The sequence below is a fragment of the Pristis pectinata genome, chromosome 1, assembly GCF_009764475.1.
Source record: "Pristis pectinata isolate sPriPec2 chromosome 1, sPriPec2.1.pri, whole genome shotgun sequence".
NCBI classification, from domain to species: domain Eukaryota; kingdom Metazoa; phylum Chordata; class Chondrichthyes; order Rhinopristiformes; family Pristidae; genus Pristis; species Pristis pectinata.
The window spans coordinates 37175880-37198646 of record NC_067405.1 but is presented as its reverse complement, the minus strand read 5'-3'; the positions used below and the strand labels follow the sequence as shown (position 1 = coordinate 37198646).

General features: G+C 36.2%; 2 protein-coding genes across 2 annotated transcripts in view; both read right to left on the bottom strand.

Moving 5' to 3' along the window:
• LOC127574361 (pro-glucagon-like) lies at nucleotides 1-4204 on the bottom strand. The gene is made up of 5 exons (XM_052023314.1): nucleotides 4110-4204; nucleotides 2805-2963; nucleotides 1089-1132; nucleotides 630-702; nucleotides 1-169 (listed from the first exon to the last, which is right to left on the bottom strand). The coding sequence occupies exons 1-5, from the start codon at nucleotides 4202-4204 to the stop codon at nucleotides 1-3; spliced, it is 540 nt and encodes a 179-aa protein (XP_051879274.1).
• Nucleotides 4205-11045: 6841 nt separating this feature from the next.
• fap (fibroblast activation protein, alpha) overlaps nucleotides 11046-22767 on the bottom strand; it is a 107662-nt gene continuing 95940 nt past the window's right edge. The window contains exons 23-26 of the mRNA XM_052011703.1: nucleotides 15300-15364; nucleotides 14436-14508; nucleotides 14037-14110; nucleotides 11046-11156 (exon numbers count right to left, since the gene is read on the bottom strand). Of these exons, the coding sequence (XP_051867663.1) occupies nucleotides 11055-11156; nucleotides 14037-14110; nucleotides 14436-14508; nucleotides 15300-15364 (314 nt within the window). The 3' untranslated portion in view covers nucleotides 11046-11054. The remainder of the gene's footprint in view (nucleotides 11157-14036; nucleotides 14111-14435; nucleotides 14509-15299; nucleotides 15365-22767) is intronic.

Below are 22767 nucleotides of genomic sequence, written 5' to 3'. Positions count from 1 at the left end.
TTACCTTGACTGGATGGTTTTGGAGTTTATGAGCCAGTTCAAAAACTCCTTGGCAGCCATGGTGTCCAAGACAACACTAATTTCACTGGTGAAGGTTCCATCAGCATGCCTTCTGTCCATGTCCTCAGGAATCACTTCATTCAGGTTTTCTTTACCTTCTTCTGGAAACCTGAAAATATGGAAAGGAGTTTAGAATGCAAATATCAAAGGAATGAAAGTAAAATTAAAAGATTATAGTTTTCCAGGACATCTCATTGAATGAGATGGTAATTTAAGCAATGATTAGCTTTCTAGTTAAAATAATACAACTTTGAATCTATCATATCCACAAGGAGAACTTAATTTTAGTTATGCAGTAGAAACCCTTTTCCCTATCACCCTTATGTTATTAATGTGAACAGTAATTCTATGGTAATAATAATTAATTATTATATTCTATTTCACTGTGACATAATTTTACATTGAATTTACTTAACTAAACTTGCATTATTTATAGAACATCTTAGTTTTACAAAGTGATTTGTTACTCCTATTTAATATGTTTGGTATAAAATGCAGTTACTTAACAATGAAAAAAGTAGTAATATGCTGGTTCCTACAATCAGTTGTGAATGATTTGAAGCACTTACTCCCTTCTGCCACGTCCCTTTATTAGCCAGTCAATAAAGTCCTTTGCTGCCTTCACCTCTAGATAAGAACTTAAATCATTATTGTAACTTCCTTCCGAGTATCTGGTAGATTCGACGTTTCTCTTGGAAATGCCCCTGCTAAATTTCATGAAATATTTCTCTGTATGAGTGGAACTGGTATTTAGAATAATGTTAGCATGCCATACACATTTTGACAAAGGTATCTCTGATGTCAGTTGAAAGTATCATGAAGTACTAAAATTAACAATTCACTTGCATGCCGTACTTGATCTGTTTAGGAAATTTAATTGTAACCATTGAAAAAGCAATAATGATCACAATGAGAGCTACAATTTGAACATCTTTTATTATTAATAACTTACCCATTTTGGTGCTTGCTGTAACCTGCAAGTGAATCTACAAAGCGTTTTGCTTTGAAGTAGTCGGAAAGAGAATCTACATCGCTTGTATAAGTTCCTTCTGCATGTCTCTTTGTTTTGTCACTGGTTGAACAGAAATTAAGTTGTGTATAAGCAGCATGTGTAAACATTACATTTGTAAAATTTTTACCTCAGAAGTAGCTGCCTTTGCAACTTTCAGAATTTATGTACTGTTCCAAAGATGCACCATTTGTAGCATAAATTAACATGTTTAATAGATAATAGGAATTCCACGAGATTTTTGTGAATAGGAAATTGCTTATGCAGTGAAATGTTTGTGGATGAAAGGAGATTTTATTATTTAAATGCACTTCTTAAATCTTGATTTTATATAGCAAGTGAATGTAATTTTTTTCTAACAACCAGGAACATTAACATTTTTAGCTGATTGTATTATCAGAGTAGAACAAAATGTGTAAAAATAATTCATTAGATTTAAATAATGACAGTTAATGGAAAATTGGCTTAAGAACAAGAACATCATAACTGGGAACCTTTCTGAGTGGAAAATGTATGGGACCCTAAAAATTACTAAGAAACAAGATTCAAAGATTTTAAATCAACTATCAACTGGGCCAGTAGGTGTTAGATGTAATTCAGCACAGATAATCATAACATATTATATGTGAGAACAAGAAAGCAAAAGAGGGCACACATGTTAAATGGAACTGCTCATTGACTGCCACGAGATTCAAGTGGTTATGACTTATAATTCTGAACTTTACAGCCCAGTGCTCAGCTGCAGTTCAAAAAGAATGAGTAGTGGATTGGACTAACAGACTAAAAGAAAAAGCAAAATCTGCAAATGCTGGAAATCTAAAATGAAAACGTGAACTACTAGAAATCCTGAACAGATCAGTAAGCATCTATTGGTAAAAATGGAGACGTTAACATCAATTATTAACCTTCTTCAGAGAAGAAGATGAAGATGCGAAAAAAAATAGATACTCATTTAGGTGTTAAAAATCTAAGTTATGGTGGAAAGCTAATGAACTTTAACTAATTTGCTGGTGTGGACACTATTGACTGAATGGCCTCCTTCTGTGCTGTAACTATCCTATGATAATTTTCTTTGGGAAATAGAATTAAGTCTTTGAAACTATTCAGAACAGTGATTGTTTCAATTGCTATAAAGTAATCTAAGTCTAAGGGAGTTTTTCTTTAAACAGTGAATAATTGAGTGAGAGAACAACTTATCAGGGAAGCTAATGAAGTGCACATGGTGAATGAGTGCAATTGTCCTGAAGTTCTATAAGAACTTTCCAAGAAACTGTGAATGAACAGTATAAACAACCATTTTGGCTGCTTACACTGTTTCAAATGGGGTTCTTACTGAAAGAACCCTCTGAATTTGAGGGCTGATGTATTTCCGGAGAGAGATGGAAATGAGAGTTGTGATGAAAGGGGAGGGAATGGTTTGATCCTTATAAAGGAATATATTTCTTTGAGCTCTTAATGTTTTACTATTAATAGAAATTCTGGGAGATGTTTGCAGAATCATTTTGCAGGAATCATTATTTAAATAAGTTTCTCAACAATTGACTTTGTAGCAAATAGATTTATCCCAGCAGTTAAAGTATAATGCCAAAGAACAGTTGTTTTTATTGTCCAGAGATAAAAGAAAGAAAAAAGTAAAGGAAATATATCACACATAGAAGTGATCTCAGGGCATTGCTAAACATTACTAGTGATACTTATCTAAAGGTCTAAAGAAAGCTTAAAGAAAATATTTTACCCATTTCGTTTTGTATTCATTAGCCATTGTACAAAGTCTTTTGCACGTCTATTGTCCATATATTTACTGTAATCACTGGCAAAGGTGCCTTCAGAATGGCGTTTCACATCCTGCAGTGAATTGGACTTATCCAATTGTTTCTCTGATGTCTCCAGTGTACTGTTTAGAGATATAGCTGTGTATTATTATGTGGTTGACCAAGAAGCATGAAATCACTTATATTACATATTTCACATTTTTCCTATAACTACATGAATGGAAATAGCAATTTAAATTGTCATTTGTATAATTTTGTATTTTGGACCTCACTTGGTGTACATTCAGGAGTAAGTATGCTTTGTATATAGTGGGCAACCTGGTTGCAAATTGTGCTTGAAATTGCACTGAAGTTACAGTTCAAAGTTATACTCAAACTTAGTTGCAAATGTGAGGTGTTGCATGAACCAGCACAATTGGGTAACCTCTCACATTAAAAAATGTACATTGATGTATTTAAGAACCTAGTGTAGCTTTATTAAAACAACAAAAATGGTTCTTACTGCTATAAACAAACATTTTAATAGGTGTCCACAGCCTATGAGTAAACCAAGCCACTGAAAATGACTAAAATCATTATGGCATAGTTATGGAATTAAATATTTGTTTAATGCTTAAATCTTTAACCCATTAGTGCTTTTTCACCTAAAAATGATAATTTGAGGAGCCCCCTTAAACAGTTGCAAAAATGTGCAATCAGTGGAAACTTGCCCGAGTCTTAATTTTGACCAGACTTATTTATCAATCAGTGAGCAACATAAATATGAATCAAATCTCTAGTCCACAAAATCATAAAAGATAGATTGGCTTGATTTTGTTAACTGGATTGCAAGAACTCACAGATACAATTGACACAACATGCAGTTTGAACAGACCCCAAAGCTTTATGCCTCACATCCACGTGTAAGTGAATGCAGAACAACAGTACTAAAGATGTAAAATGAACATATATAATCCCTAAAGGTTACAATAGTGGCTGGAATAGCAAATATCAATGAAACAATGGTATTCATGATATTTATAAAATAATAAGAAAGTTAGTTTTGGTGATGGATATTCCACTTTATGTAAGCAACAATAAAAAGTGCTCAACTTCCTGAGCAGTTGGTTGAGCTAATGGAGTACAGTTTGTCAGTATAATGGCTTTCAGGACGAGTCTTTAATAAGCTGGTCAATTTAATAGAGTGTTTAAATTTAACGAGTAGTTGCCTTGCAATATTCATTGTACACATTAGCTTTTGCAGTTCAATTTTCTGAATAATATCTTACCTGGATATTTCTTCCGTGTCGTGCATTGGTTTTTGGCAACTATTTTGTATTAGCATCAAAAGCAGCACGGCAGCAACAGAGCCAATACCTTTCATTTTATTCTGCTGCAAAGAATACACATTCAAAAGGGTACATCAAAAAAGATCTGATTTCAACCTGCTAAAAATATTAAGAAATTATTCAGGAAAATGTAGAAAATGCTTGGAGTTAAAAAGAATCAAGCTTGTCATTCCCACCATCCAGATCAGCAATAGCCTTAATACCACATACTTAGCATTCCCTTATCTTTACAGTTCCCTTTATCTTTAACTAAAGGTAATAGTTTGTCTAATCTATTTTACAAATTATAGCATAAACAGATGTAGGATATATCCAATGTAAGCAACACTGAAAGTAATATATTAAAACCACAGAAGAATAAGAAAGATTGTTAAATTGGATAAGAAATGAAAAATCGGTTAACTGGCTGAAATAAGTAGTTGCAACCTTATTACCAAAGAAGTCTATTGCAAAAGAAGAAAGGCCAGTATTGAATGAGGCATACTGCAGCCCCTTTGATGCTGGAGCAGTGCAGCCCTCTTCACAGCAGGTCATGGGCAAACTCTCGGCTTGCACCAACTTTTTTCAAAGGCAAGCCATAGTACAGAATCACTGCACCTTCCACAGTATCTCCTCATGGTTTTTAAATTCATCCTTACCTTCTGGTGAACCACTTGAAATCAGAATCAACCCTGTAGAGAAACCGCAGCTTTCCTTTCTCTAAGAAGTGTGGATGGTTCCCAAAGCTTATCTGTGCTTCTACCAATACCTGGTCCCTTTATATAGTCATAGGGTGGTTGAGCAATAGGGGAAAACATCGTCATTTCCATTTAGAGAAACTCAATTTGTGCTGTTGCCATTCTTATTTCTCTGACATTTTGGATTACCAATTGTTGAATCATCCTTTTTTTTAAACTTTGCTTTCCACCTGATTTGAAAAGTTTCAGGAAAATCACTTAAGATTTTTACTCTTCCGGATGACTTCCTATTTTCCAAACAATTGCACGCTTTTAGCTCAAAGTGAATGGTGCATAACAAAACCATTCCGCTTCTTTACATTGTGAAATGTTTGTGCTCAGTGATTTTGACGATGTAGGGGAAAGCAGTGAGTTACTGAGGAGTACTGTTGACCCTGCAGATTGTTGTTTCTGAAACCACTTCTGAAGGGACTTCTCAGACTATACACCACAGATACCAATAATTACTATTAGGTGATGGGGGAAATAATTGCTTGGAATTAAGCTGGCGTTTGCACTGGAAATAGTTGAAAATTTATTCTTTACCTATGAAAGGACTGATTTCATTTCACTATCACAGAGAATTGAGACGAAAAGGCAGACACTCCAGATTTTTTGGATATAGTTTAAGATATATTCACATTTTTCCTGTGAAGGGAGTAAATTTGTTAGTTTAAATTATTTTTTATTTGAAAACACGTTCTATTCATTTGATTAGAACATTGAAATAAGTAACATATGCAATTAACTTTCAGTTTTAGCTATTTCTTATCTTCAACAGATCAATATTAAATTTGACCGTTCATAAACCTAGTGAGTAACAGTGATAATTTGTGGTTTGGTTTGGTTATATACATGGGATTACGCTGTTTGGTTTTTGAACATTTAAGACATATTTATGACCATTCACTAGAGTAACAAAAGTAAAAGCTGCAATTTAATGTGCACCTTGTGAAATATTTATTGAATTTGTTTTATCACATCATGGTTAAGATTAATATTGCATATATTTCTAATTCTTGAGTTAACCTTCATGGGTTTGTTTTTGTAATTTGCAGCAAATGTCATAATATTGACATATTGTTAAATTATAAAGATTCTAATAAAGATATCAAAATGATCTTAGCAGTAAAGGTATACATTTTCAACATTGTTTTGGAATACTAATGTACCAATCTCATAGAATTTTTATCTTATCTATAAACTTTACAGACTATCAGATATAAAGAGACTTTAAAGTGTTAGAAAGAGTTTTAGTACTAACTTACATGATTTTAACCATGTGCATTATAATGTGGATGCTGAAAATATGAAATGAGATAATTGTCATAAATGCCCAGCAGGTCAGGCACTATCTGTGAAAGGAGAGCTAATGTTTCAAGTTGATGATAGTAAAAAAACATACCAGCTTAGATGCAGATAAAAAGCCTTTCTCATAACATTTTCCTGTACGTGCTCAGAAGATGCAACATGTGCCCTTTGATCTCCTCCCTTTTCACTATTCAAAGTCTAAAACATTGGTTTGCTTGTACTTCTTTCAGTTTAGTATGTAGTATTCAATGCTCTGTGCTCTTTCCACTACATTGGGTAATTGCCCCACTGCTTCACCTTGAAATACTGTTTGGCTCCCTGGTTGATAGGAAGTGAGGAGGTAATAGAGCAGGTGTTGCATCTCCTAAGATTGCATGAGTGAATGTGCCTTGGAAAGAGCAGGGTGCTATTGGTGATTGAAAGGTGGACCAGGATATCAAAAGGAAAATGGAAAGTCAGTTGCTTTCGGTGGTGGCATCAGACTTCAGATGCTGGAAGTGGAGGAGGATCATCCATTGTATGTGGAAGTGGGTGGCATGGCCCATGAGGATGAAATGAGTTTTACTATGGTTTTGGGAGGAAGGGGAGAGGGTAAAAGCAGAAACGCATGAAATGGAACTGGCATTGTTGAAGACCCTGTCAGCTATGGTGATAAGGAATCACCAGTTGAAGAAAAAGGAAGAAAATATGGTTGGCAGCCTCCTCAGTTCAGGTGCAATTAGCAACAGACAATGAAAGCTGCCGTTATTCACAATATCTGACTTCTGTGAGCAAATAAATAACAAGAAAAAAACAAAAGCATTGGAATGGAAAATAGAATAATCAGAACAGATGCAAAGGAGGTGGAGAGACCTAAAGAATGGAGAGGGGGGCCTTATTCTAAGTGGCCAGCATGGAAGGGTAATTAAAATAGCAATAAGAGGTTCTGGTTGTTGCCCTAATCCCAGAAATGGAGTCAAGGGGAGGATGGAAATTAGAAGTATATTTCACCACTTCAGGCTAACAGCAGAGAGTGGCATCTGTATGCTCATAATGCACTGAACAAACTTTATTCTGTAGAATTTATTTATTGGTAAGATAAAACATTCTATGAGATTAGTATGTTAGCATTCTTAAAAAATGGTCAAAATGTGCCCTTAATGCGCATAAGAGCACATGTTGCATCTCCTGAGCATGTACTAAGCAAAGATTTGAAGGGGTGGTTGGGGGGGGACTTACGCAATGAGTGTAGTGAAGAATGTGTTTTATTTATTTATTTACAGCTTATGATGAAGGGCCATTGACATGAAATGTTACCTGTTTCCCTTTCCACTATCACAGTCCTTCTGTTCTCTTTGCCCATCGCCACTTTCTCGACAATTTTAAACTTGTATCATGTCCAACATTTCCCAATTTTGATGATGGTTGCCAACCTGAAAGGTTAGCCCTACTCCTCTCTCTATAGATGCTATCTGACCATCTGATTTTTTAAATTTGATTGTAGCAATTTTTTTTAATGTTCAGTGTAGTTATTCGAAGACTTAATGCTCGCCAATAAGTCACAGAATCTTAGAATCAGATAGCATGGAACCAGGTGCTTTGGCCCATCATGTTCATGCCAATCATCAATCATCAAGCCCTATCTACGCTAATCCAATTTGCCCTCACACTTCCCCATCAACTCCCACTCCCACCCCCAATTCTTTGCCACCCAATTACAGGCCAATTAATTTACCAATTTGGTATTTACTGAACAGTCTAGGATGGCATGAAATAGGCAAAACTTGTGCTTCACTGGGGTGAGAAAGTACTTTAACTAGAATGGATACAAATCCCACTTTTATCTGTTGGAACAGGTTGCCAGACCCTTTCCAAAGCAATGGCCAAGTCACAGGACTGCTTCCTATTGAACGTCACATCAAACCATTTTGAATGATAGAATTATTTGGCACGTAGCAGATTACAAAACATAAATACATACTTTTAGATATAGCTTCCCTTAGAAGCCATATTAGTTATTTCATTTAACAAATAAGACACACAAACAAAGGTCTACAGTAAAGGTATCATGATCTTATTTATTTCATATTTGCAATGAGGAATATTGAATAGGCCTTGTAGACCATCTGCACATTGAGAAAACACAAGCATTCATGGCTGATAATTTGCAATTGAATGTCAGGTAGTTTTTCTGTGATAATCCGGCAGCCGTTTGTTTGGAAATCCTGATGATTTGGCATTTGGCCCACTCATTAGTCTGGAATGTGAGTGGTGGCCAGAGTGCAAGCAGAGTGTGTGGCTAGACCTGAAGTTCTGGAATTCAGCTGGAGCCAGAGTTGGGGTTGAGAACATCACTGGTCAGGAATATGGGAGGTGCTGAGATCCAAAATGCTTGTAAGGTTCCCATTCCCTTTAAATTCACTAAGTTCAATGGAAAATTTATTATACTGCTGTGTAACATGCATACAAAAATGTGAAGTTAAAGTGAGTTTGGGTATTAATAGAAATAACATTCCAATAGTCTGGAAAATCCACTCTTCTGGCACTACCAAAGGTGCCAGATTATTGGAGTTTACTTCAATAATCTGGGTGTTAGCAATGCCTTAAATTTATTGCAATCACAACATCTCTGTTCTCTTGTGTAAAGATATGCATTCGTGGCTTCCCAAACCAGGGGTGAGTCACCTCTTGAATAAGGAAGCACAGTACCTTTACCTCTGCCCAAATATTTTCTCTTATTTCTGAAAAGGTCCAATAACTGAGTTCTGATTCATTGCATCTGCAACCAACCCACTTGGAAACATCAGAAAAGCAGTGGATGGTTCAAACCCACAAGCATGTTCTACCATCTGGTAAGATTAGGACAGATCTATATCCAACTTGATTCGGTAACTTTCAAAACAAGTTTATCATTCTTGGGTTTGAGATTTTTCACTGCAGCAGCAGCTTTTTTTTTAAAAGAGTATTCCATATTTCTATTACTTTGTGTAAATAAGTGCTTCCTGATATCACCTACAACAGGTCTAGCTGTAATTTTAGATTACATTCTCCATTGGACTTCATCTTCTGAGGAAAAAGTTTCTCTCCAATTACAAAAGTGAATCCTTTAATCCATCTTCTATACTCAGTTGAATACAAGATTAATCAATGCAACCTGAACCCTCATATTGTCCCACTATTACCAATAATCACATCCTTAACTCTTTCCCACAATTTTATGTAACCTTGAACAATATTATATCCTAGTCCCTATGAATCAACTGCATAAAGAATACAAATTTACAAACATTACCATTTATTTGCAAGGAAGCAATTTGTTAAAGTTCTTAAATGAACAGCTTTCATTATTGAAATGTGTAAAAATTATGCAAAATCTAGCAATGTATACTATTCGCTGCAAATAACACGGAGCTGAAAATAAATGAAATTAAAAATGTTTATAAATTCACATACAGCATTGAACACAGATTCTATAAGTGGTGAGTACAGTTGTAAATAGTTTGGCCACTTATGCAAAAATAAGTCTGATTACAATCGAGTATCTAGCACAGTTTCATTTTCTACAATTCCATTTATGACAGGATACAACTGATTTGTAAATAGATTCCATCAAGGAATGAGCAATCTTTTAATCTTGAGTCAATGAAACGGTGTAGAAAGAGTAAATTATAGAATAATACCTTACATGTCCTTTTAGGAGGTTCAGGTCATCAGAATGTAACAATGATCTGCACTTAACTGAAATTACTTATTGTTCAGCCAGTTCTAAATTCTGCAAGGACCCCAAGTACAAAGAAAAGCTTCAATGTGCTTTTTTCCTTATCTACTTGGGAGTAGGTAGCTTTTCTAACATTTATGCTGAATGAATTGAATAACATTCACAGTAAAAGAATTGAACTCTTTCCAGAATACTGCATGAATGTCATTGCATTTTTCAGGAATGAAGTTGTGCAGAGGGGAGATATTCCTGAGTTCCTTTTATGTGGATGAAGGAGTCCTTTTCACATTATACCCCTTACTACCTAATAAGGATATGGAATTTTTGCAAAGAGCAGTGAGATATCATTTTACTTTGCATAAGGTTCTGGATTGGCTCAATCTTGTTGCAAAATTAAAATGTTTTAATCAATATAGGATAATGATTAAAATGTTCTGTACTCCATTGAAGAGCCATTATGGTACTCTGATTAAATAGCTCACTAAAGAAAAGTCAAATAATAGTAAAAACATAGCCCAAAAAAAATCATGTCCATTCTAGGACAATCTCACCAGAGTTTTGGTTGCTGGGAGATGTGAATCAGTTATTTTACTCTTGAATAAAACTTCTAGATAAAGTTGGAAGCTGGTTCTGCTTAAGTAGTATGAACTCTGATTGATTACTTTGCAAACTGTAGCAAGTGACAAAAAAATAACAGTTGTAAAAGCAAAAATAGTCATTAACTATTGAAGTTATATCAACTTGTTCAATTTCACATTGCTTTCACTTAGACAAGTATCCAAGGTGAACCATTTATTTGAAATTGACAATTTTTCAAATGGAAAATGTTAAAATAATTCAAATAATACATTAACAATTGAGACATTAAAAAGAAAAATATAAACCATCTTTTGGAGACCTGGATCATAATATTTTATCAATACAAATGCTTTAGTTGTAATATTGGAAAACAAAACTGCAGATGCTAGAATCTGAAACAAAAACAGAAATGCTGGAAGAACTCAGCCAATCAAGCAGCATCGGCGGAACACGAAACCAGTAAACATTTCAGGTCAAAGATCCTTCATCAGAACTCAGTGAAGGGTCTGCTTGACTGGCTGAGTCCTTCCAGCATTTCTATAGTCGCAATATTTTCTGCTTGCTAAGAAATATTTTCTGATATCAGTGGTTGAGAGAGAAACATTGTTGTAGGAAATGGGACATATGGGTGTAGAGATGATTGGATGCAGGATTGCTTAATGCATGGTCCTTGTCGGTATACCACTGAAATACAAAGAGGAAAGAAAAATCAGAGCTTGCTTTGAAAGTTGGTTTCTTTTCAAATTCTTTAAAATGACAGCTTTAACAGTTGGCAAAATGGAGGGTAGGGTGGTGGTGATGGAGGGGGGTGGGGAGCAAAGCTTTCAAGAGAGTTGAAGGGTTGTAGATTCTCCAAAGCATATTTGGAGTCCCTGACTCTGCCCAGTCCTCATTGGTACTCTCCAGGGCATGCTGGGCCAGCAAGATATGCTTTCCACATCTGAATCGTCTGATGTGGCTTTGGGGAAACCACCATTGCCAACTGCAGGCAGCAGATATGTGCTGGCATAATCTTACTCAATAAATGCCTTGAATAACAAAATAATTTTGCATCAGTTTGAAGTGAACTGTCATCTAAAATCATATGGAAGGCACTGCATTAAAAAGCACATATTTCTAATCTAGTCATTACTGCAAATTACATTTCAATTAATGCAACCTTATTGATTAATAAGATCTTGAAGAAATAAATGAGGAATCCAAATGCACCCATTATATAGAGCTAAAGTATACCTTTTCTTTTACATGGATCATTTTTAAGATACTTCTCAATGTCAATATGTGACCTTTCCAAGGGATGACAGGAGGATCATGTGGAGGCTTCTATAAGTGTTGTTCATATGACTCTCCAGTAATATGCCCTGAGATACTAATTTCAAAGTAACCAATATTTTCCTAGATATACTAAGGAATTTTCTCTAAGCTCTATCCAGTTTGGCATTGCAACTTTGGAAAAGGTTGTATGCAAAAATCCTTGAGAGAAAGCAGAGAAGATTTGGCAGAACGGTTATAGAAATTAGTGATTTTATTACAAGGTTATGTCAGAGAAGCTGGAATTGTTCTCCTCGAAGAAAAGGGAGGTTTATTAAGAGGTGTGCAAGCTTTTGACAGGAGAAGATAAAGTAGACAAATTGTCCCCATTAGCTGATGGTACATGAACTAGGGGGCATGGATTTAAGTTTTTGGCAAGAGATTCAGTGATGGGTTTGAGGAAGAACTTGTTTATGCAATGATTAGTAATGAGATAATTTACACCTGTGAGTGTGGTCGAAGCAGAGACTATGAATGATTTCAAAAGGAAATTGTATAGGCACTTGAGAGAAATAAAATTTTAGGGCCACAGGAATAGAGTGTGGGAATGGGACTGTATGGACTCAGTGACCTGAATTGACTCTTAATTTTTCATAATGATTCCAGGATTTTGTGATAAAGTAAGAATTCTGCTGAATTGCTAAAGGCAGTAGAGTGGAGCAGGAGAGATTCTAAAGGAAATTTCTTTCAACTGATCTGCTTTAATGGAATGGTTCTTGTTGGAGTGGGGCATTTTGTTGAAGTTAGAGATTCCTTGTACAGATTATTTACACTGCACATTGCTAAGGGTCTACATGATAAAAATGGCAAGGAGAGGGAAATGCAGCTTCTGGCACCTTATGCATTAGTGGAATCATTGACTGTCTTACTCAATGAGATTAAAGGGCTGGGAAATAAAGGGACAACAGAAGAGGGAGACGAATTAGAGTCAAATTATGTATAGCAAAATAAATTAGAGAAATAAGGATTGGCCCGAGAGAGAGGAAACACAGGGAAGGAAAGGAAAACTAAGATTTTTTTAAATGTGGAAGCCATGGAAAGGGTGCAGAGGAGATTTACAAGGATGCTACCAGGATTGGGGAGCATGCCTTATGAAAACAGGTTGAGTGAACTGGGCCTTTTCTCCTTGGAGCGACGGAGGATGAGAGGTGGCCTGTTAAGAGGTGTATAAGATGATGAGAGGCATTGATCGTGTGGATAGTCAGAGGCTTTTTCCCAGGGCTGAAATGGTTGCCACAAGAGGACATAGGTTTAAGGTGCTGGGGAGTAGGTACAGAGGAGATGTCAGGGCTAAGTTTTTTACTCAGAGAGTGCTGATTGTGTGGAATGGGCTGCCAGCAAAGGTGGTGAATGCAGATATGATAGGGTATTTTAAGAGACTTTTGGATAGGTACATGGAGCTGAGAAAAATAGAGGGCTATGGGTAAGCCTAGTAATTTCTAAGGTAGGGACATGTTCGGCACAACTTTGTGGGCCGAAGGGCCTGTATTGTGCTGTAGGTTTTCTATGTCCTATGTTCTAAAATATGGAAATGATTTACCACCTGCAGAAAGGAGACTTCATGTTGCTTCTTTCTGGGTCAGAGTGGTGGTATGTTATTGTACATAGAATGAATTGAAATTTCTTAGTTTTTAACTGTTGACTGCAAGCAGATGAGGTTGGACACTCTAAATGTTCCCGTTCTTGGTTGAAGAGATTGATCAGTGTTGATCAACCATGTTAAGTTGTTGAAAAGCTTTTAGTTACTAGACTTAACTTTCTCTCTTGAATTTATCGGGCAATCTAATGGAGGTCCATCACCTTAAAATTAATTACAGGGTAGGGCCTAGATGCTGTTTGTGTGAGACATACTACTGTTCATGTGTAAATTGATTAGTAGGATCGGATTTGTGAATTGCAGGGTATTTTTCAGTGTCTTGAACTAGTTAGACTTGAATTACAGTGGAAGGCGTTGGAATACTTTGTCAAAGGCTGCTCCTTCTGAAGTTTCTCAGAACAAATGGTTGCCATTCATTCAGTCATATTAAAATCATAATCCAGCTCATAATTTATAGACTTCAATATATGGCAGTGCAGCAACTTGTGGAATAACAAGTTAAAAGAATTAACATCCAATTGTTTTTCCACCAAGAACTGGCCCAAGATTTTCCATGTGATTTTATTTAATGATTTAACAGAAATAATTTCTACAAAAATTCCTTAAAGCATATGAAGTAACGTTGCATTTTTATGAACTGCAATGCCTAAACTTACCATTGCTTGAAAATCCACTCCTTTGTTAACAAGAGCTTTTGAAATCTGTGCTGCCTGCTGGAAATGGACATTATCTGAAAAAGAGTGTATTAGTGAAATGATATTCCAGTCTGCTTGATAAATTAAGCTAAGGCAAACGAACTGGATTAACTAAGTGATAATTCTAAATGATATATTGACATCTTTTGGTAAGCATTATAATGCGTTAAATTGTACAAATATGCATTCTGTAAACATGTATAGAAAATTACTCAGAAGTTAAATAGGATGCCTAATGCTTCATAATGAAGTATTATTGCTTACTCAGTATTTGTTCTGCAGATTGGTCTCCGATCTGCAGTTTAAATATAGGTATGGTTTGCTTAAACTACTGGATGATCTAGTATCTGTCAGACTCACCATCTGCTGTTCCATGGATGAGGAGATAATCAACCAATTTGAAGTTTTCAGCTCTTTCCATCACAGTAGAATTCTGGAAAGCAATTTAAAGTATTACAGGATAGTTCCTTAGACACCAATGACTAAGTGGAAATTATTGATGTATTACAGAAAGCACATGCAAAATGTTATATTTTATTTGTACTTCCAAAATTTATAACTTTTTAAATTAAGCATGCAGAGAGCACTGAGTGAAAATATCCAGGTGTCCTGAAGTGATAATCGACTTGAAACATTCACTCCTTTCCACTCTCCATAGATGCTATGTGACTCGCCTATGGGGTAATTGGGAAATGCCTGTCTCAATCATTGTGATTTTCTGAAATTCATCTTAATTCACTTCAGTATTTGAAGAAGAACATCTCAGATGTTTAAAACAAAAATAGAAAATGTTAGAAACACTCAGCAAGTCAGGCTGCATCAGTGGGAAGAGAAACAGTGTTAATATTTTTGGTCAAATATCTAATTAGAACTGGGGAAGAGAGAAAACAAGTTAGTTTTAAGTTGTAGAGAGGGTGGGGGAGTTATGGTTAGAACAAGAGAAATATCTCTAACAGGGCAAGGCCAGTGTTGCCATGTGGAAACTCTATTACATCTTTTTTTCAAATACATACTCTCTGAAAGAGCTAATGTCTACCTAATTTGTGTGAGGGGAACTTGATAAAATCAGCTGCAGATTCAGCTTTTGTGCTCCATTTGACCGTACTCTCCAATGAAGTCAATAAATGGTAATATTGGGCAGGGTGGACAACTCAATCCCACTCTATCAAATTAGGTTACAGTTGCCCCAGTGTGACTGGAATTATAAAAATGACCAGGCCTTACCTTGTAGAATTTAAGATTGTCATCTTCCGTTGGGTAGCCCATGTAACGTTCAGTGTACATACTATCTGTAATTTGTGAGACGTGATGAATTCTTATGAAATATACTCAAACAATTCTTTTTAAAAAACTCTTTCTGGATGTGTGTATTAAGTATCCTATTTCCAGTTGCACAATGAGCATGTGCAAGTTAATTGTTGTACATCTTGTGCAGCTTATTTCATTCATGACATAATGAATTTTAATAAAATGGAATAAATGAATAGTTCATCTCTTTTGTAACATATGACACATTTCTAATACAACCCAATCTGCAATGGATTGCAGCTTGAAAATCTGTTTGAAAATTTTAGACCTTATATAACTTAATTGAACTGCTCACTAAATCAAAATGATTCTATGGCATTGTGATATTCTGTGATAATTACTGAACATTGCAACTTTAATTTCAGCTCAGATACCCAATTTATGAAAATTACATATTGTTAGATCATCTCCAAATCTTCAGTGTACTCACTGTAGGCTTCTGCTGTAAAATCATACATGAAAACTGACTCATGAAACTTCAATCTTATTTGTACATGATAAAAAACATACTTTTAATTAGCATCTTCTATGAGCACAGCATCCAAGTTTTTTGTTTTAATTTGTTTTAATATGTAGACAAATCTGTTTCTGGTGTGCTTTTTTTCTGAAGGACAAATATAGATAAATACTCTGGGAGAATTCTTTGCTTTTCATTAGAGTGATGAATTTCCTTGCCAATGGACCCATTAGAAAAGTGGAAATGGGACACTTTCCAGCACCAGCTAAGACATATTGTAGAGCTATTTAAATCAGAAGCTAGGCCATGGGTTGAGTACAGTTCTGGTCACCACACTACATGAAGGATGTAATTGCATTTGAGAGGGTACAGAGGGGAATTGTGACAATGTTGTGAGAACAGGAGAATTTTAGCCATGAAGAGAAGATGGCAGGGGCTTGGATTGTTTACTTTGGAAAAGAGGATGAAGCGATATTTAATTGAGGTATATAAAATTAGAATGAGTGGATAGGAAGGACTTATACCTTTAACTAGAGAGATCGATACCTGGGAGTAATTATTTTAAAGTAATTTTTAGAAAGATTAGAGGCAAGTTGAAAATAAATCCTTATTACATTGAAAAAGTGCTTGAATATGTAAGTGACGTAATGCAATCTACGAAGCCTAGGCACAATAGACTAAGAAGAAACCTTTCATACTATATATCATGAAGTGCTTAGGTCAACTCAGTGGCATTTCAGATGTCATTGACTGCTATATTTTTCATAAGGAAGCCCAAAGCAGAAACCAAATAAGGTGCTAACCATAGCCTCTCAGTCAGGGAAAAAGAAAACTTTACTGCACAGCAAGTTTAGTGCACTTTCTGCAGGAGCCTCAGAACAACATGGTTTTCATTGTCCTCCCCAGGGAGCAGGAATTAAGTGCAGCTAGTTGGAATCCATGAGTTTGAAAACATATATTTCTTGTGGAATTAATTTGGCTACTGAATAGAATAAATACTAGACCTGTATTTTCTTTCTTTTCTTGTCCCTTTGCCAGTCTTTTTTTGGTTCATTCTTCTTGTCATTTAATCACTCGTGTCTTCCATCCTTTCTCACCCTTCAGATCTTCCCTTTTATTCTACCCCACCTCCCATTCCCTTCATTCCACTTGTGTACATATTTAAGACCTTATACATTTCTTTTACTTGATTTTACTAAAATTAATCTGAAACAAAAACTTTGTTTCTCTCTGGAAATACATGAGACTACAGATGCCAGAATCTGGAGCAACACACAAAATGCTGGATGGACTCAACGGGTCAGGCAACATCTATGAAAGGAAATGGACAGTTGTCATTTTGGGTCAGGACACTTCATCTGGACCTCTGCAGTCGCTGAGTTCCTCCAGCATTTTGTGTGTTGCTCTGTTTGTCACTTGCCGGACATTGCCTAATTTATAAGAAGTTCTAAGTTTTTCTGTTCCTATTTCAGATCTCCAGGATCACAGTATTTTACATAATTTTAAATGCACAATGAAACACTGACAAGGAAAGGTCACGTAATTCCTCAGATATTAATAAGGCCTCTCATTCTAGCACACAGTTTATTTATTAAACGCCTAAAATTTAAGGACAAGGGAAATGCAACAGAAAGTTAGAACCTCTTTGCTGTCGAAAGATAATTGTCTTTACCCTTTTTGTCTTTAAGGGAAAGAATGTAATGAAGTAATACAGGGCCAAAAGATCAATGATTCATTTTACAGTATGCTTATTCATTTTCCTTTAACTTAAAAATGTGACATGAGAAAGAGTGTTGACCATAACCCTACAGCAGAAGTGAGTTCCTTTCTGGAGGTCAGAGAACAGATTGTACAAAGGACTCCAAATTTATAGAGACAATAGTTCAGAGGCATCTTAGCAGCGGCTCAGTCTTGAGTGCCAAATATGATAAGAGCCAGATCAGTTTACTTGTTTTCAATCTGAACAACGAGTAAACCTTGCATAGTATAGACCCTTAGGGACCAGAGGATAGGAAGCCATGCTTAAATGAAAAATGAAGTCCAGTCATAAAGTCACAGAAATTCACTGTACAGAAAGGAAGTTGTTTGACCTCCTATCTGTGCCAACTAGAAAAGGAGCTATTTGGGTCTATCCTGCTTCCCAGTTCTTCCTCCAGAGCCTTGGGTCTTCATGTTCATCCAACTGCTTTTTCAGTGTGTAGAGCATTTCAGCCCCTATCAGGTGGCAAGTTCCAGACACTCAGTGGTCTATAAAAATAAACGTCTTTCTAGAACTCCCCTCTAATTCTTTTACCCAATTAGTTTAAATCTAAGTCCTCTAATATTTGATCTTTCTGCTTCATCTTGCCCATTTGTCTCATAAATTTATACACCTCAAATACATCTCCCTTCAGTCTGTTTTGTTCTAAAGAAAGTAATTCCAATTTACCTGGCCTCTCCTCATACCTGAAACCTTTCAGCTCTGACAACATTCCTTTAAACCCCTTCCTCTTACATATGCTAGGAACTGCTGCACTGGCACACTCAGTGCTGTTGAATGCCATTGTTTTGCCTTGGGGTAGCCCAGCTGTTCTGTGGAAGCATCTTGCTCTGTAGCTGGGCAGACTGTGGTGGGGGCAAATGACATGATGCCCATGTAGCGGAATTCAACCTCTCTGTCACTGACACAAAATGCCCTGACAGCTTTATTGCTAGTGCTGTTCAGTTGCTTTAATAGAACATAAAACATAGAACAGTTCAGCACAGGAATATGGCCTTCAGCCCACGATGTCTATACTGAACATGATGTCAAATTAAACTAAATCTCTTTTGCCTACAAGTGATCCATATCCCTCCATTTCCTGCATATTCATGTGCCTACCTAAAAGACTCTTAAACACCAATATCGTATTCGCTTCCACCACTACCCCTGCCAGCTGTTCCAGACACCTACCACTCTCCGTGTAAAAAAAAGACATCCTTCCTGTCATAGGGCAACCAGAATTGCACGCACAATTGCCTCACTGCAGCCCGTAATGACTCAAATTCTTAAACATGGATGATTTTTATTCCTTAAAATACTTTAAGCTTGGCAGTGCCTTCGTGCCTATTAGTTTAGGCAGCTTATTTATCCTTCTCAAGATCTGGCATGTTAATTGAATTGAGGACTGGTGGCAACTTCTTCAACATAAAATATTTTAAGTAAGGATAATTCATTAAGCTCATTATTCAGGATCTACTCATCACACATTACGAGGTGCATTTGTCTCTAATGCACCTGAAAAATTACAGATAATGATGAACAGGTTCTCTGATGCATGCACCAACTTTGGCCTATCAATTGGTATCAAAAAACTGAAGTACTAAAAGGCCATCCAAAATTAATAATGCAGCCCAGGGCAACATGGATAATTTCTGCCTTTTGGCTCAATTCTTACCAGCTTAATTAGCCATGTAAGACACCTTGATGCATAATCAAAAAAACCTCTGTCATCTTCAGCAAACTTACGTTGCGTCGAGAACAAAAGTTGCCAACTCTGAACAAAATCAATCAAATTTATGTGTTAATTTGCTGTTATTGCTGTTAAAAGGAGTTAAAAGAATTTGCATGCTCTTCAGTTAACATAAGAAGGCAAAAAGAGAGTTGCAGGAGTAGGCCACTCCTACTCAAGCCTGCCCTGCCATTCAACATGATCATTGCTGATCTACCACAGGTCTCAGCTCCTCATCTGTGCCAGCTTATCTGAAGTTCTAGGGGGAGTGATTCAACTAATTTTGGATGTAAATTCTAGGATCTGCAAATGTACAGTTACATAAATGAGACCTGACGGGCTCTGACAGGTGTAGGACATAACAATGTTAAGATTAAAGAAAGACATTTAGCACAACAACATAATGTAGCCAAATATGATAAAAAGAACATTTCTTTATCTTTCTGGCCTAATAACAGCTTAAATACAACATAATGCTGAACAACAGAAAAATTCATGGTAACTACCCTATAAGAATGCTACAGGTGATTAGGATGTGTTTAAAAAAAATCAAACTGCTGGTTCATTAGAATGAGTGAGCTTAATGGACTAAATTGATCATCTGGGTCATTTTTTAAATATTCTAAACAAGAAGCTAATTTATAGCAGGCTAGAACCGGCTTTAAATATTTTTTCAAAGTGTTTGTAACTCAGGATAGGGTAAAAAAAAAATATTTTTGACAATTTAACCATAAATGACAGTTTAGTAAATTGCAAAAAAAAACTGAGTCTTTCATTTGTTGGGTTGGCAGTTACAATCTTTGGCTTTATTTCCCATCATAAGAATTCAAAATTGGCATTGATGTTTTTACAATGACAGAAGTATTCTATTGCAGCTGCTTCATTTGAGTTCCTTCCTTTCAGGGATATTTACTATCCACTTCATTAACATGATTGCAGGCTTCAGATTTTGGTACTTGTAAACTGAATTGTGTTTTCTATTGGTATAATCTGCTGAACTCAATGAATGTGATTTTTCTTTCAATGGTGTACAATGTTAGTAAGATATCTGTCTTGGATTTGTGCACAGGCAACACACTGTTTTGATTATATTTCAGACATTGCTGTCTGCTTACGTTAGGAACTGCAGACACATATCTAATAACCATCAGTGATATCTTATGAAATGTTAATGAACTTGAAAACAAATTATTATTTTTAAAAAAGTAAAATTATTTTTAAAAATAGTATTTCCGGTAAAATAGCAGAGAGTAATTTGATACAACCACGCAATTTCACCTGTGGGATAACTGAATGTCTTACAGCCCTCCAGTTCAATTAAATGTGGAACTAAGATGGTCCAGCCATCAGTGTGTATGCCCAACCATGGAAGGTATGGCGAGAGGCAAAGACAACATCTACTTCGACCTTAAAAATTCCTAGTCTGTGATAAGCTGATCCTCCTGGGTCACTCTCTCATCATTACCAGCACCCTGCTTTCTCAAACACATAAGCTTAATATCTATTGGCAACACCCCAATCCAAGCACTGGCACTTGTCATCGTTTGAGTGAGATACTGCAAGAATGACTGCATCATTTATTTTAATAACATACACTTATGACTGCTGGACTGACCAAATCCACACTGTTATCTCCATCAGATTGGCCCCAAAACAATGATAAAACAGAAATGCTACCTTCAGAAAAGTAATATTGAAGGTTTCAAGAACCATACTAAGATATCTCCGTTCAGACAGCAACTCACAAACAACTTAATTACTTCCAACCAAAAGAAGCCAAAGATGACTGCTGTGGCATCCACCATAATTAGTACCAGCTTTGGTTTGATTTGATAAGAATGTGCAAACAAGACATTCTTGGATAGGGAACTCAGCCACTCCTTAAAGCAAAAGAAACGTCTCTACAGGCACCTGAATGCCAAGGTCGTACAGAATGTTTGTTTTGTAAAGAACAAATGGTGAGTGGAAGGAGTGCAGCAGGTTCAACTACCTCTTGATAGCCACAACATTATTCTTCAGCGCTGACAAGGCAATCACGGTCCAAACACCCTAAAGCCCACCCCACTTAGAGAGCAGAGGAGAACTCATTAAGGATATGGAAGGAGCAAGTCAGAGATCTCCTCAACAGTGATTCTGTGGTCTATGGAAGTATCCTTGATTTCATCCCGTAGCAAACTATCTGGTCCAGTTGTGCTACCATCTTGGACTAACAACAGATTGAAAAGGCCACAAGTCAACTAAAAACAAGAGAGCAGACATTTCCTTGCTGAAGTACTGAAAGGTCAAAATATATCTCTGTCCTATATCAGCTATATGATTGCATGCAAGCCATGATTTTAACTAACAGGCTGACAGCAGACTCGATTGCTGTGCAGACTAGTGTCAGGTTACATGATTCCTCCAACATTTTCTCAATCTTTCTCGTTGTAATACTGACCTCACCTACAAGAAGCTTCTTGCTGGAGTGGTGCTAACCTACAGGACAAACAGGAAACAGTTCAGCCTATGCTGTCTGCAGCCTGGAAAGGAGGTCACTCAAACCCCAGTCATGGAGTTGCAATTTGTAGATGATGGTAGTGTTAGCACATGTTTGGAATCTGAACTCCAAGTTGACTCATTCACTGAAGCATACGAGAGCATGGACCTTATACTCAACAACGACAAAACAGAGGCCCCAAGTTTGCAGGTCCTAGAAAGGCTCCATTAACCACCTCAGAACTCTGAGAACTGAAGTAGAAGCAAATAATCTTCAACCTGGTGGGACTGGCTAAGAAGGAAACAACCTTTACAAATATTTATACTAATTACTTTTTCCAGTCCTTTGTTAATTAGTTGCACTATTAACTCAGGCATTAGCTCTACTTCATGAAACCCCAGGATCCCTGTGCTCTAGATTTCACAGTATTCATTGCTAAAGTCTCACGTAGGTGTTCTTTGGCATTGTTTTTTTCTTATAGTTTACTAAATTCTTCTATCAAGATTTGAATGTGGCAATCAACATCATTTGTTTAGATCAAGGTAGGATTTTGCACTTCAATGCTCGGGTGGGATAGGGTGGGAATTTCTTTTGGGAAAATCTGTATTTTCACCTTATGTTCTTGATGGCAATTAAAATCAGTCATCAGAAAACTGTGGTTTAGGATTTAAAATTTCCCACATGATTTGTGTGGGATATTAGGATCTCTAATGCATATAAGCTGATTATTTATAAAATCAGATACAAATTGTAATACAGAAGAATGTTATCAAAACCACAGAAAGAAATGGCACAAAATCATGCTTTTTATTTAGATTACACTTCTAACCCATGGGCAAAACCAACGGTGTGATCCAATTTACTTATTATTTCTGATGTGAAATGTGCTATACAAATGGAAATGTTGTTGTTATTTGTATATTGGAAAGATACCTAAAAGACAATTAGGTCTCTTTTCACTACGTTACCACTTGATTAAAT